Below are 16,770 nucleotides of genomic sequence, written 5' to 3' on the forward strand. Positions count from 1 at the left end.
ATCCAGCTCCCCACTGAATGTGGAATCTGCTTGAGATTCTCTCTCTCCCTCCATCTTCCTTTGACTTTTTCCCCCCACTCTTGCTTTCTTTCTCTCTAAAATACCTAAATAAATCTTTAAAAAAAACTTTAAAAAACAAATAAATATAAGAGAAAAGGTAAAACTGATAACTTGCCTATCAATGCCAGTATCCAATTTCATCTCCATTTGTTCAATTATTTCTTTTTTCTTCTGAAGGCATTCAGATAACTTAGGAGAAGAGCTATTCAATGTTTAAAGGGGGAAAATCACATTAGTAGCCTTATAAAAGTTTTTCATGTGCACATGTGTATTGTTATACATTTATAAATACACATATTTTATTTTAATTTGCTTACAAATGAAGAAGCACGTAAGAAGTAATTACTATGCCCAATTCAATACTAGGAAATTATGTGGTGTTACTATGCCTAATAGTCACACTAGGAAAAATTAACTAGTTAAATGAGAAGGAAAAAGAAGATTTAGATTTGTTACTTTCATCTCAGAGACAATATTCCTTAAGAATATAAATATATGTGATTTTGAAATTTTGGGATTATTTGGTTTCCTTTTTAATTAAATATCTGGATTAACAGTAGAACAAAAACAAACAAAAAAACCCCATACGACATCACCAGAGTCTTTAGAATACATAGTAAATTACACTAATTAAAATTTTCCAGCCAATCCTGGAATAATAGCCAATCCAGTTGTATTTAGGTTTCCTACATTTTAAAAAAAACTGATAATCATAGTTGCCTTCTGAATGCCATTTAAATGTCAAAAACACCTAAAATATTAAAAAATATGCAACTCTAAAGTTATGTGAACTCTTTGCTATGTGGCATTACAGCTCTTAAGTGTAATTCAGGGATAAGTCATCTTTATCTTGGAGAATGTTTCTGGACTAATTTCTTGGCATATCAATGTATACAATAAAATGTTTAAAATTTTATCTTTTATATATTTTTCCTCTTTTAAAAATTTTTTCCTCTTTAGTAATAGGACACACACAACTTTATAAGGCATGTTCATATAATCTGTACCTTATTTAATCCTTACATGCTTTAAAAGTTCACATAAATTGATAGGAAGATATAAACAAGCCTTATTGAATGCCTTATTAAAATCTGTCCTATTAATCTTATAAAATTTTTGTTGTGTATCTTTATATGTAAAGCAGTATAATATTCATTGAAATACCAACAAAAACCAATTTGACTAACCTTATTAGTGGCATAAGGTGATCATTAAACTGCTTGTCAAAAAGATGAAAAATAGTATTGGCCTGTTGTACAACGTCCAAAAAATAGAGATTTGCATTCCTAGAATCTGAAGAAGGAATTCCTAAAATTGGAAGGCATGTGTATATTAGAATCATACCTGAAGAATTTCACCTTGGCAAAAGAAAAAAGAATGTGGTATCATGAATAAAGGTAACTGCTATTTTAATAAATCAACAATGATTTTTGTGGACAGAAGAGAAAATTAAGCTTAATAACTTAATAAAATTAATCCAAAGTTTCTACATGTAAATTTTCACTATCTACTTAGTCTTCATTATTTGCTGAGATAAACCAAAAATAACTCAATAAATGAATCATCTTGGACTGTATCTTCTCCTTTCCTTTCTCTGTTCCACATGAGCCATGCATATACTTCCACCATTTTTCTTATAACAAGGCCTCATTATCTCTTATAAGAGTTAAAGTAATTTTTTATTAGTTTTCTAGGTTCAAATAACTTTATCTTTCCTATGTATTGTTGCCAGAGTAATGTACTTAAACTTACACATTTCACTCATCTTGCTATTATTTCCTCAAAAATATTCAAAGTCTCTCCACTGTTTACAAAATAAATTCTTGATTTTTAGCATGGTACTCATGCACTGCAACATGCTGACTCCAAGACAGACAGCTGACCTCTCCAAATTTCAGTTTCCTCCTTTCTTAAAAGAGCAATAGATAAACTAAGCTCCACTCTAACTTTAGATATTTATGTCTCCAGCTAAAATTAAAAGGCATAATGGGCTAGGGAAAATACATATGAGAAAATAAAATTAATACCTAGAATTCTTTATAAGATGATGATTTTTTTCAAAGCTTTAAAAATGAAAGGTGTTTCATTTTCCCATATGTTTCCCCATAACAAAATCACCAACTGTTAAAGGCTTCAACACAAACTTTACAAGAGAAAAAAAATAAAGTCAATACACATGTGGAAAATACTAGTCCTTACTATTAATGAAAGATATTAAATTAAGGTAATATTTATATATGTTTTTAACCACTAAATTAAAGTTTTTAAAAGAATATTCAATGTTATGTAGAAGACTGGTATAATCATACATGCCAGTAGCAGTGTAAATTAGTGCAAAAAAACCCTTTTGGAAAAATCTGTATGTATAGGAATTTTAAACTGGTAACACACTTTGTGTTGATGTTTTTTTTTTTTTTTTTTCCTAAGTAAACTCTACTCTCCAAATGGGGGCCCGAACTCACAACTCAGAAGAGTCACATGCTCTACCAACTGAGCCAGCTAAGTGCCCCTTTGATCTGCTAATTTCACCTCTGGGATTTCATACAAAGGAAATAATTCAAAATAAGGAAAAAACTTTAAGCTCTACAATGTTCACTGCAGCATTATTTATATTACTAAATTGCTGAAAATATCCAGTATGTTTAGTAACAGGGGATAGTTAAGTTTATTTATCTTTATAGTATGTACACATGATGAAATTTTATACTATCATTAGAAATAAGAGCAGTAAGTACTAACTGAATGCCTGCATGAAAGAAAATTTATGAATATAAGTTATAGGATATTTTTATCCTACCAGTAAATTTTCTAAGTCTTTCAAATTGTGAACATAGCTATTAAAATGAAGATGCTAGATTTCCATATGAGCTAAATAACAAATCCTTCATAACCCTATGAATTCAAATTCTTGTTACCTTTTTCCATTATCTTCTTTAATCTTCATCATATCCTTGAGGTATTATTATCCCAATACAAATTTCCACATTAAGTCATTTGCAAATGGCAAATGTTAAATACTTGATGTCAAGAGCTGCTGTAATTGGGGAGCCTGGCTGGCTCAGTCAGAAGAGCATGTAACTCCATCTTGGGGTCATGAGTTTGAGCCCCACACTGGGTACAGATTACTTAAGAAAATAAATAAACTTAAAAAAAAAAAAGAGTCTACTGTAATTAAGTTTTAAAAAAGGATACAAATGCTTATCTACAGGAGAGCAAATAAAAAAATGGGTAAGAATAAACCACAAGTTTACTGAATTATGGGTAATTCCGCTTCAGTGTTTAAAAACTTTATTAAATAACATGATATACATTCAAATAAACATTTTTTGAGCATCTGCTATGTGCTTTCTAAGTGCTAGGCAATAATGGTGATTAAGACAGATAAGATTCCTAGCCACAACAGCATACATGCTGTTTCCTTAAAATACTTTCTCCAAATACTCAATTTACTCTTTCATTCCATTCAGCTGTCTGGCTCAACATCTCCTCAGAGAAGCATTCTCTGACCAACCTCTAAAAAAAAGTCCTCTACTCCTGAATTCCCCATCCCACCTTCTCAACACTTCTATCTCTTACTCAATTTTATTTTTCTTCATTGCATTTTAGTCATCTGCCCATCTTATCCTTAAGAAAACTCCATAAGTGAAAGAGTAGGCACTTAGAAGGTATGTGTTAATGAATGAATTCTGGTAAGCGGAGGAAGACATTAATAGATGAAAATTTCATTGTGGTAAGTGCTATGAAAAATATTAATTCAGGGATGAAATAATGGGTAACTAGGCTGGGAGTAGAGGGCTACCTTAGCTAGGGTGATCCACAAAAGCCTCTTTGAGAAGGTGACATCTAAGCTGAGATCAGAGATTAAAAAGTCATGTGTGAAAAGAGCTGAAGGAAAAGGGTTTGGGGGGTAGGGGGAAAGTCTGAGTGAGAAAAAAGAATGAAGGCCAGAGTGGCTGACAGCTGAGGTAGTGAGAGAAAGTGCAATATGAAAAGTGGATGAATACATAAGAAGAGGACAGATCAAAAGTCTTGCTTTTATAAAGTTTGTTATTGTTTTCCCCCTAAAAGAAATAGGAAGTTCCTAATGGGTCTTAAATGGGAAATGATAATCAAACTGACTATATGCGGAGTCAGTAATGTGGAGAGGTGAGAGAGAATGTACACAGAAAGACCAGTTAGGAGTGGATAAAGATAATGGTATTTAAATTAGGGCGGCATTAGAAGAGCTTGAAAAAAGTAGAGGAGTATGAATTAGGTTTGGAAGTATACTGATAGGATTTGCTGATAGACTGGCTATCAGGTTTGATGAAAAGGAAGAATTACAGCAAATTCTATGTTTGGGGCCTGAGCAACCAGTACAGTAATACCTTTTACAGACATGGGGAAGAATGGGAGTGAAACAGGCTTAAATGGAAGATAAAGAGTTTCATAGGGATATGTTAAATTTGAGATGCACACTGAACAGGCAGAAAGTTCAAGGAGGCAACTGTATTAACAGGAATGGGATTTAGGCAAGAAATCATTATTATCATATTAATACCAGTAAACCCAGAAGACCAAAAGCAAAAGAAAAATTTTCGTATGAATCCACTCCTTTCCAGGCTTATTTTGGAATATATTTTCCTTTCTAAACTTTACATTACTTAATTGCCTCAACCAGAACTGCTGTCACCTTCATTTCTGCTCTTTTGACATTTTATAATTTACAGCATTGTATTACGTTCTGCCATACACTCAGTGAGTGATGTAGTTTACCCTGTCCTGCATAATGTAAGTAATAGGAGAAGTGTGTCTTTGTGTAACTTTCTGCACTTGACAAACCCTTGCATTTAAGAAGTTTGAAAAGCATTATTCATTGCATTGAACTGAATCTGACAGATAGAGTTTAATATATATAAAACATTATGTATATAGTTAATCAAGCACGGTCAAAGGAATTTAACACAAAGTATAACATAAATACATACACTTACCGGCAAGTCCTGTTTCCAAAGCATAATCAATATGCTCAATACATAAAAATTCCACAAGAATGGTAAAAATTCTAAAGGCATTCCTTGGTAAATCAGAAGGATCTGAGAGCTTTAAAAAAAAAAAGAAACAAATACATTACTCCTCAAATCTATCATTTAAAAAGAAAGGCTTTTTTGTTTGTTTGTTTGTTTGTTAAAGCAATCAACTTCTTCAGTATTCGGGTAGCAAAATAGTAATTTATGCCTCTTTCTCCCCACCCCCAATGCCTCTCTCACATACACAGACATATAGTTACAATGCTCTTCATTTGTCTACAATTCTCCTGGCTCAGACTAGCTCAACATTTTTCTCACCTGGATTGCAATCCATTAGTGGATTGTGAAAAGAAAGAAAGAGGGAAGAGAAGAGAGGATCAACAGGAAATAAAGTATAATGTACATATTTAAACCAAATATAGTATTATGAAATACATATAAAAACATCATACATGCATACACATAAATATTCATTGGACTATGTAAAGTCTATTTCTTATAGATTGTGGTCAAAGAAGTTTCACAGCCACCAACTATAACAAAAACTATTCTAGCAAAACTCAAGGATTCTTTATTCTATTGGCGAGCAGAGATGGGGAAATCGGTAATAGGTGCACTATAAAATATTATGACAGGCTCAAATCCCAGCTTCATCACTTCCTCTCTGAGTAAACCCTTAAGATATTATTTAACCCCACCAGGCTTCAATTTCTTTATCTATAAAGTGGGAATAATATTAACTCTATCCTAGTCCTGAGATAAGAATAATATAAAAATGCACATAAAGTATTTTTTAGCACAGTGTTTGGCACATAGTAAACTTACAATAATAAATGTTCATTTTGTTGATGATTACTCAGAAGAATTATTTGTAGGTATGGTGAGAAAATGAAATCTCTCTTTAAAGTGTCGGAAAATTACCTTTCAACATCTTATAACTGCTTCCTGTATTATCAACTGATTGTTGCCTCTTTGTAATCTCCATTCATGTATTATCAACTGATTGTTGCCTCTTTGTAATCTCCATTCATGTACTTTCTCAGAATAGTGCTTATTATCTGATATAGACAGCTGGCAGTTGAAGTGCATAATCCACTTTAAATGTCTTATTATAAACACTGATTTGGTATTACTCAATTCCCTTCCTGGTCTTCTTAATATCATCTCAAAGTTTACTCTTCTCTAGTTGCTCTACTATAATCTTCACCTCCCTTCTTTGCTCACTGATGCTCAACAGATGCCCTTAACAAGCAATAAAAGATAAAATTTTCACCTCCTCCTGTTTATATTCCTATATCCATGCATAATCAACAGAAGAGGTAGACAGAAAATTGATAGGGAGAGAGAAGATGTAAACAACACTTTCAATCAACTGGACCTGACATTTATAATACCCTATCTAAAGCCATCAGGATATACATTCTTTTCAAGTATACACAAAACATTTACAAAGATGGATCATATCCTGGGCTAGAAACTAAGTCTAAACAAATTTAAAATGGATTCATGTCCTCTAACCACAATACGATCAAATTTGAATCAATAACAGAAAGAACTGGGCAGCCCGGGTGGCTCAGCGGTTTAGTGCTGTCTTCAGCCCAGGGCCTGATCCCAGAGATCTGGGATCGAGTCCCATGTCAGGCTCCCTGCATGGAGCCTGCTTCTCCCTCTGCCTGTGTCTCTGCCTCTCTCTCTGTCTCTCATGAATAAATAATAAAATCTTAAAAAATAAATAACAGAAAGAACTAAAAAAAACCCCCCAATATCTGACAAATAATAATACACTTCTAAATCATTTTTGGACCAAAGAAATCAAGAGGGAAATTTAAAAGTATTTTGACCTGAATGAAAATAAATACAACATATCAAAATGTGTGGTACGCAGCTAAAGCTTACATCAGAGGGAACCTTATAAGACTAAATGTTTATATTAGAGAAGAAGGGTCTCAAATCAATGACCTCAGTTTCCATCTTACAAAACTAAACAAAGATGGGCAAGTGAAATCCAAGTAAGTAGCAGAAAAGTAATAGTGGAAATTGATGAAACACAAAAGAACAGAGAAAAATCAATGATATCAAAAAAGCTGATTTTTTGGGAAACCTGATAAACCTCTAGCCAGACTAGTCAGGGGGAAAAAAAAAGATACAAATTACTGATATCAAGAATGAAAAGGTGACATTACTACAGATTCTACAGATATTAAACAGGTAACAAGTAAATATCATGAACAATTTGATACCAATAAATTCAAACATTTATGTGAAATACACAAATCCTTCCTTACAAGCCACTACCAAAGCTCAATTAAAAAGAAATAGGTAACTTAAATAGTTCTAAATCTATTAAAGAAGTCAAATTTGTAGTTAAAAACCTTCAAAAATAAAACTGCAGGCCCTAATGACTTCACTGGTAAATTCTAGCAAACAGTTAAGGAAGAAATAATATCAATTTTATACAATCTCTTCCAGAAAACTGAAGAGGAAGGAATATTTTCCAATTCATTCTATAAGGCCAGTATTACCCTGATAACCAAAATGAGACAAAGACATTGTGTGGAAAAAAAAAATATGTATAAGTCAATATCCCTCATGAACACAAACACAAAAATTCTTAACAGAAGTTCAGCAAACCTAATCTAACAAAATATACACAGATAATAATACATAATGACCAAGTGGGGTCTGTCAAAGGAATGCAAGGTTAACATTTATAAATCAATGTAATTCAGGACATTAGTAGAGTAAAAAGACAGCATTTGAAATAATCCAACACCTAATCTTATAAAAATATTCAGAAAACTAAAGATAAAAGAATTTCTTCAATGCTCTGATAAAGAGCATCTGTGAAAAATCTACAATTAATATCATACTTAATTGTGAAAGACTCAGTGGAATACAAGGTGTTGGCTCTCACCACTTCCATTCAACCTTGTACTGGAGGTTCTGTGCAATCCAATAAGGCAAGAGAACAAAATAACAGATTTGTATACTGGAAAGGAATAAGTAAAACTGACTTATTGGCAGACAACACGATAGTCTATTTAGAAAATCCTGTGGAATCTACCAAAAAAGCTATTAGAACTAATAAGTGACTTAGTTATTAGGTTGCACGTATAAAGTCAACATATAAAAAAAATCAACTGTTTTTCTATATACTAACAACAGAGTATTAAAAATATAAATTAAAAAATACCACTTACAGTACATTAACACAAAAATGCTAAATACTCAGGGATAAATCTTGTATGCTAAAAATTACAAAACTCTCGTATGGAAAATTAAAGAAAACTAAATAAATGGGCAGATATACTCTATTCACAGACTGAAAACTCAATATTGCTAAGATGTCACTTCTCCACAAACAGGACTATAGATTCAATGCAATTAAAATCAAAATCCCAAACTTTTCCCCTGAGACTGACAATCTGATTATGAGACATATGAAAATGCAAAATAATTTATATGAAAACATGAGAGGACTTATACTCCCTGATTCATGACTTATAGTTATAGTGATCAAGACAGTGAAGTATTGGCACAAAGACAAACAGGTCATGGAACATGAGAGAGTCCTGAAAAGGATCCACATATAAACTGTCAAGTAGTTTTCACCAAAGGTTCCAAAGTAATTCAGTAGAGAAAGGATAGTCTTTCCAATAAATAACGCTTAAATAACTGGATATATAAATGCAAAAAACTTAACTTTAATCCACATATCATAGGACATGTATAAGTTAACTCAAACCAGCTTATAGAACTTAAATGTAAAACCTTAAACTATGAAACTACTAGAAGAAAACATAATAGGAAATTTTTGTGACCATGGGTCAGGTAAAGATTTCTTATATATGCAACCAAAAATACTATCCACAACAGAAAAGTGTAAAATTGGATTTCATGAAAATTAAGAATTTCTAGTCTTTGAAAATACTGTTAAGAGATTAAAAAGACAAGTCACAGACTGAAAGAAAACATCTGCATATCACATATCTGATAAATGAATTGTAATTTGAATACAGAACTCTCAAAAATAGTAAGAAAACAACTGCATTTTTAAAATGCACACAATACATCAAAGAATATATACTAATGGCAAATAAACACATGAAAAGATACTCAACATCATTAATCATTAGGAAAATGCAAACTAAAACTATAACAAGATATCTCTATACAGACTGTCTCAAGTTAAAAAGACTGATTATACCAAATGCTGGAGATCATGCGGAGCAAATGAAACTTTCACACATTACTGGTGGGAATGTCAAATCAAACAACCTTGGAAAATAGTTTGTCAGTTTCTTTAAAAGAAATACCATATGACTCAAATTGCTACTGTGTATATACCTAAGAAATGAAAGCATATGTCTGCATAAAGACATATACATGAATGTTCACAGCAACTTCATTCTTAATAGTCAATCACTGGAATCACTCTAAATGTCTATCAATAGGTAAAAAGATAAACTGTGGTATATGCATGCAAGCAAATACTACCTAGCAACAGAAAGAAGCATACTAAGTAACACACAATTACATGGATCAATTTCTAAATAATCATGCCGAGTGAAAGAAGCCAGAAACATATGTACATATTATAACGTACTATAAACCATTTATAAAAAATTGATGAAGCTCTTAAAGACATCCTGTTCAGCTTTCAATCTTCAAATATTTCCTTCTTTTTGGAAATGAGTCTACAGTGACATAAAAAATGATCAGCAGTTGTCTGAAGATAGAAGTGGAGAGAGGAAAGGGGGAGTATAAAAAGACAAAAGGAAACTTTTTGGGGTGATAGATCTGTTCATTATCTTGATTGAAGTTGTAGCTTCAGAAATGTAGACAAAACTTATCAAACTCATCAAATTTTACAGTTTATATATATGCAGTTATTGAATGTTAAAGGTATCTCAAAGTTTTTTTTTTAAAGAAAGAAAAAAGCACCAATCTGCTCATTATAGTGCCCTTTTTAAAATAATCCTTTAAAGCTTCTATCATAATCTATGAGATTGAGTCTAAATTTCTAAGCATGGTATAAAGAGTTTCTACCTTCTCAACTTCCTTTCTTATTACTCTCCCATGTACATTTTTATTTCAAGCATTTTTATGCTACACAGCTGATTTTTGTATATTACTTTTTGTTAATATGTACTACTCTCTCTGCAAGAATTACCTTCTTGAAATATCCTATGTAGCTTTAAGACTCAGGCCTAAAAAGTCCCCTTCTTTTTAAAATCTTTTCAAATAAATACTCTTCCTCAATTCTTTGACCAGACAGAGCTGGTTGCATTTTCTTTGGTCCCAGCAGGGTATACCTATTTTGCACTGATTGCTTATATGTCTACCTCATTTTCCCACACTATTCAAAAGTTATGTACAAGTCTTCTTTTTGTATTATCAATGCCTAACCAGACAGCTGGTACAGAGTAAACACATATATGTTGGATCAGAGTGTGCTGAAATGAATTTCTATCTTGTAAATTTCCAGACAAAAGGTCATGATATAGAGCTGGTTACTATGATTCGAACAACATAATGTTGACAGCTTAAGGTTCAATGACCTTTAGAAATATTTTAATATATTTCCAGCATTCAGAAAACTATAGTAATTTACCAAATATACCCATCACCCACCCAGATGTGTGGTATCTTAACATTTTTCCATATGTACTTTAGATTTTTTTTCTCTTTTAGGGGTGGGAGGGAGGAAGGAGAGTCCTACACATGAATAGAATCCTTTAGGTGCTCTTCCCACATGGCAAACACTATCCTGAATTTATCACGTTTATGCATATCTCTAAACAATATAAGGTATTGTTTTACTTTTTAAAACTTTATATAGTGGTATTATACAGAATACATCTTTTCCCTATCTTGTTTTCTTCACTCAAAACTGTGTGTGTTTTTTTTAAATGTTTGCAGAGGTTTTAATTTTAAACAATGAACATTTATGGAGAAAAGGCAACACAAGAACGAACGTACATCGAATTTGGTAAGTGTAGTGGGGTAGCTACAATTCAGTCATAAATCCAAAGGCATTTTCCCCAAATGGCATTTAAAAGTTGCTATGTCTCTTACTACTGATTTTGTTAGCTGTAACTGACTTTGCCCTTTCACTGGTTCAAGATATGTTTCTTTCTGGTGTTGGAATCTCTACCTATTATTGCTTTACAAGTTTGTTTTCTATTTAGTTACTTTTACAAAGTTCAATTCCAGCACAGGCTGGGAGTTTACCCAAGCAGGTTATATCAGAGGCAAAAACCATGAACCTTCAGGGTTCAGACAATTCAATAAATTGAACCTCCAATTGAGACAACTTCTCAGAGGTGAGCAGGATGCCACAAGGCAATCTGTTATGGTGCAAACAGCAGGTTAAGCCTTAAAATGATGAATGAGAGTCTTCCTTGTGACTTCATATACTGTAGCCCTACTGCTCTCCAGATCCCCATAGCTGGGCAAACTGGAATCTATGGGTCTCTTAGATTAAAAAACACCCGTTACATAATATCCCACATGTAGCAGGGGGATTCTTGAGGTGACTGCTACACGTCAAGCCAGAAGTCAACACTGTACATTGTATTTTTAAGATTTATTGTTGATACATGTAACTCATTTAGTCATTTCAATTGTTGTACTTTTCTAGTGTATGAACAAGGTCAGTTTATCAATTCTCTTTTCAAGGCACACTTAATTTGATTCTGATAAACGTTGCTATGTTAAATATTGCATGTATACCTGAGTTTCTCTAAGGAATTCGCAAGTTACTATCCAAAGTAACTATACCAATTTTTACTTCCACTGGCAGCGTATGAAAATTTCTATTGCCCTTACCAACACTGTGTATTATCAGACTTCTTAATTTTTGCAATCTGAATGAGACTGAGTATTTTCCCTATTTTAAGTTTCATTTTCCTATTAGTGAGACTGGATATCTTATTAATAATTTACATTTTCTGTATTTGTCTATGTATATCAAGATAACCTTTCATAACTTATTCCAAAATAACCTGCATATATTATCTCCTCTTTGTAGGTAAGGAATCTGAGTTTTATAGACATTAGGTCATTGGCCACAGTAAACAGAAGAGCTGGGTTTTGGGTCCACCTCTGGCTGACTCCAGAGCCCTCACTCTTGGCTACCACATCTAATGAAAACCTACTATGTACATTTATTAGTCTTTGTTTTCTATTGATTTATACGTATAATTTGTATGTATAATTTATATTGTTTATTTATATAATTATAAATAAGTTATAATTATATTGTATAATTCATATGGATTTATTGTCCATCAATATAAAATATATAATATCAATACAAAAAAAATTAAGACTGCCTCCACTCCCAGTTCTACTGCTTAAGATGTATGTATCTCAGTTTCTTCTCTGTAAAATGGAATCAAAACCTCTCAAGGTTGTTACAATGATTATATGAGCTGGTGTATACCTAAAGTGCTTTGGAACGTTGTATGTGCTATACAATTATTTGCCACTATTATTTGTTTTACATAGTTTTCTGCTAGTAATATTGGTTACAAATATCTTCTTACAGGCTGTAACTTATCTCCTTACTTTGTTCAAGTGTTTGTTGGACAGAAATTCTAAATTTTACTGGAGTCAACTTCTCATTCTTTTCCTTTGATATTTGGGTTCTTAAAACATCCTTCTTTCCCTAATATTTCTATTTCTTTATGAGATAGCTCTAAATCTCCCTTTTATATCTTGATTTAATATAACTTACAGAAGAAAAATTGGGAATATTCAACTTATAAAATAATATTAAAATATACTTATAAATAATTTTTAAATAATTCTGTTCTCCAAAACAAAAACTCCATCTAATTACAAAAAATGTAATGGTTAGTTGTTCCTGACCAGAGAGCAGATTTATATTATAACAAGGCGAAAATTAAAATACACAACTACATAAAAATGAAATAAATTTATAACTACTCTTACCCTATGACATCTTTCAAAGGCCTGTTTAGTTTCTTGTAAAAGATTAACCACCACTTCTTGAGATAGGAAAGTTTCTCCATGAGTATCGATACTTGGCCCCAGCGGTAAGTTGGTACGTTGTCTAATTCTCTCTTTCAAATCCTGAATACTAATGCATCATAACAACAAATGAAAAGAGAACATTTTACACAGATTTCAATTTTAAGTACTCTTCAATTTAGTATACATCAACAAAGAAAAATGGACTAATTGCCAAACTCAAACATTCTAATTCCAATAATTTAGTCCTGTAAAAGCAAAGCAAGTCAGTCTCTTAGCAGAAGACTTTCATCTGAGAAATGAGTATATTTGGAGTTATGACCTTTAAAATAATAATTTATAATTATGACTCTATAATTCTGACTCAACAGCCAAAAATTCCTTGTTTGGTTTCCTTATGAAGTAGATTATTACAAGTAAATTAATATAACTAAATGGTCCTGCTTGCAATAAACTTTAAAAATTTAATGTTTTTTAAATATATTTAACTATTTGAGCATATTCACATTTCCTTATCATTATTAAGCAAGATATATTAAACATAATTTAGCATTCTTAATGACTGAGTTACTTTGAATATTTATTATATGGTGGTATCTTTAGGTTAGATTTCTTTTGTTCCTAGAATATCTAACTCTAGAGTATTCTAAACTTTTCTAAGGTTTTTATTTTTTTTAATTTTTAAAAAAGATTTTTAAATTTATTTATTCATGAAAGACACAGAGAGAGAGGCAGAGGCATAGACAGAGGCAGAGGCAGGCTCCTTGCAGAGAGACCGATGTGGGACTCGATCCCAGGACTGGGACCATACCCTGAGCCAAAGGCTGACCCTCAACCTCTCAACCGCTAAGTCACCCAGGCATCCCGCGTTTTTTTTTTTCTTTTTTCTTTTTTTTTTTTTAATAATCTTTACATTCAAGGTGGAGTTCAAACTTACAACTCTGAGACTAAGAGTTGCATGCTCCACTGACTGAGCTAGCCAGGTATCCCAAATTATTTTTTTAATTCTCATGATTATTCTTTAGTTTTTCTCTTCCCTTACTTGCTGCTGCCTTTCAGATGGCATTTCTTATTCCTAATTATAACCTTTCCCTGATTATTATTTAGTATATGACAAACTGGGAAACAAGAAACAGATTTGAGTATACTCTGGACTCTAATCATATGGCTCCACATAAATCGTTCTGCTTCATCCTAGAATCAAATGGTTCTAGATAGCTGAGATATGGATAACAGGTGCTACCAATTCTTCCGCAAATCCTTTTCTTTTAGTATGTGAATAATCACAGATTTTAAGGAATTAATTAAATAATTTTAAGTCAAGTCATGAAAAAGCTCAGGATATCTACACTGTAAACTGCTATTTTCCACTTGCAACAACAAAAAATGTGTGCTTCCTAGTTAATAATGTGGAATAATTTACTCAGTCTGGAAAAAAAACAGAGACTATACAGAACTCTTTATAGTTCTGGTATTCTGCTTTAAATTCTAATCGCAGTATGTTAGGTCATTCCAACATGTGTTTCAAGAGACAGGATTTGATCAATGGTGTAAATAAGCTGGGTTAATTGAGTTCTTCACAGAGAATTCCAATGACTGTCAACATTTGACAATTTTGTCCGAATATAATATAGTTCTTAAAATCTTTACTTTTAACTACAACATTTAATAAAAACACTCACCCTCCTGTGCCAATGGATCTCTTTTGATGGTTTTTTGAGTCATAATAGCGCTGTAGGATCATAGCACTTCTACTTTTCAAATATCCAGTCTCCACCTCAATATAGTTCTCCAAATAGGAAATGAAAATGGATTTGATAAGCTTAGACAAGAAAGTCTGTTTATCAGTACCTAAGTTAAACTCCATCAACTTGCTGGAAAGATTTGTAGTTCTTTTCATGGAAAAGGGGGAAAAAGAGATTAATGTATATTTTAGATATAGTAACAATACTAAGTAATATATATATTTTTACAATGTGATTTTAATAACTTATGTTAAACACCATTTCTTAAATCTTAGGAAGGCACTAAGGATACAGAGAGCAGCTGCATACATCTATATATAAAGTAGACTGGATATTACAAACAACACTATGGTTTAGAAAACTGACTAGGGATAATCTCCTAGGGATGATTTATGAGAGGAAACTGAGGCAACCAACCAGTCTAGAAATGGCAACAGTGGTAGCATGACTTTAATATGTTCTAATGCTATTCACGATTTGGTACCCATGTCAGAATAATGAGAGATCTACTTTCTGTTCATTTTCTTTTGTCTTTGTCCATGTGGACTTTCCTCTATTTTTCTGTTTCATATTATTAAGGATAGGCTCAAAATAAATGTTGGGATGGGCTTCCTGGTTATGGTTACTTTTGAAAACCCTCCTCTCAAAATGATGATACTCATGAACAGCAAAAGGACTGGAAAAAAAAAACCTCCATAAGAAGCTTTTGATAACAATATTTCTAAATGTTACACTTCCATTTACAAAAGCCAAAGGCAAATTTTCGTATCAGACTTAAGGCTGAAATTGTCATTTAAGAATTTGTGACTTTCTCAATTTATACAATTTTAACTGCAGATAAATGTAATTAAACTACTTCTTAGAGAAAAAAAATTAAAGAATAGTAACTAGATTACAATTAAAATCAGAAACAAAATTCTTGAGTCTTAAACATAAAAAAAGTTTCACTAAGTACATGACTATAAAGCGTAATCTCCAATCCCTTAAGTTAACGTGCTAAAAATGCTGTTCTTCATAGAACAGTAATCTATACAAACAAGCATTTCATGCTAAAAGGTATACTGTTGACAAACTCAAATACCTGAATACTTCTTCATTTTCTATTTTAAAGAAAAAGCAAAGAAAATCTGACATGTTATTATTATTTTCCTATTTTCTAGTTAATAAAAGCATACCTTGTATATAAATCATAGAGATTTTTGAGATACTGCTCTGCATCAGACTTCCTACATTCTTCTAATTGGTCTTTCACAAAACTCTGGAAAAAAAAAAAGTCAATGTTTTGTCAATTAAGCGAAAATGGTATGTTTTTCTCCAAAATTATTCCATGTCCTTGAATTGTTCTGACTTAAAATACAATGGAAAAGGCAATGCACAGAAAATACCCAATATAAAAAAATAAAACAGGCTTTTTTAATGCTTCTCATATTTACATGTTCATCTATATATAAGCACTCTCGGGAATAAATACTAAGAATTTCAAAATATCTTTTCTTTTGAACTGGCCTATCTTGCCTCATAAAGTACAGTTAAAAAAACAAAACTGAAGTTATACCAATATAGTCAATTCCTTAGAGCAGCATTTCCCAAACTGTGGCCTGGGTAACACTAGTGTCCTTTGAGACTTTAACAGGCATGACTCTAAAATTAGGAAAAAAATTTAGTGTACTTTACACTCCCATTTCTAGAGAATCACAATACGCATTAGAACTTTTAAAGGCTGGGGATCCCTGGGTGGCGCAGTGGTTTGGCGCTTGCCTTTGGCCCAGGGCGCGATCCTGGAGACCCGGGATCGAATCCCACATCAGGCTCCCGGTGCATGGAGCCTGCTTCTCCCTCTGCCTGTGTCTCTGCCTCTCTCTCTCTCTCTCTGTGACTATCATAAATAAATAAAAATTAAAAAAAATAATAAATTCTAAAAAAAAAAAAAAAAAGAACTTTTAAAGGCTATGAATTGT

General features: G+C 32.2%; 1 protein-coding gene across 1 annotated transcript in view; it reads right to left on the minus strand.

Moving 5' to 3' along the window:
• The window catches only part of EXOC5 (exocyst complex component 5), a 58,766-nt gene that overhangs the window by 6,173 nt on the left and 35,823 nt on the right, over window positions 1–16,770 (minus strand). Inside the window, exons 10-15 of the mRNA XM_026000622.2 lie at window positions 15,988–16,070; window positions 14,750–14,959; window positions 13,029–13,176; window positions 5,034–5,142; window positions 1,248–1,368; window positions 176–262 (exon numbers count right to left, since the gene is read on the minus strand). Coding sequence (XP_025856407.1) covers window positions 176–262; window positions 1,248–1,368; window positions 5,034–5,142; window positions 13,029–13,176; window positions 14,750–14,959; window positions 15,988–16,070 — 758 coding nt within the window. The remainder of the gene's footprint in view (window positions 1–175; window positions 263–1,247; window positions 1,369–5,033; window positions 5,143–13,028; window positions 13,177–14,749; window positions 14,960–15,987; window positions 16,071–16,770) is intronic.

The sequence above is a fragment of the Vulpes vulpes genome, chromosome 6 (assembly GCF_048418805.1).
Source record: "Vulpes vulpes isolate BD-2025 chromosome 6, VulVul3, whole genome shotgun sequence".
Lineage (NCBI taxonomy): Eukaryota > Metazoa > Chordata > Mammalia > Carnivora > Canidae > Vulpes > Vulpes vulpes.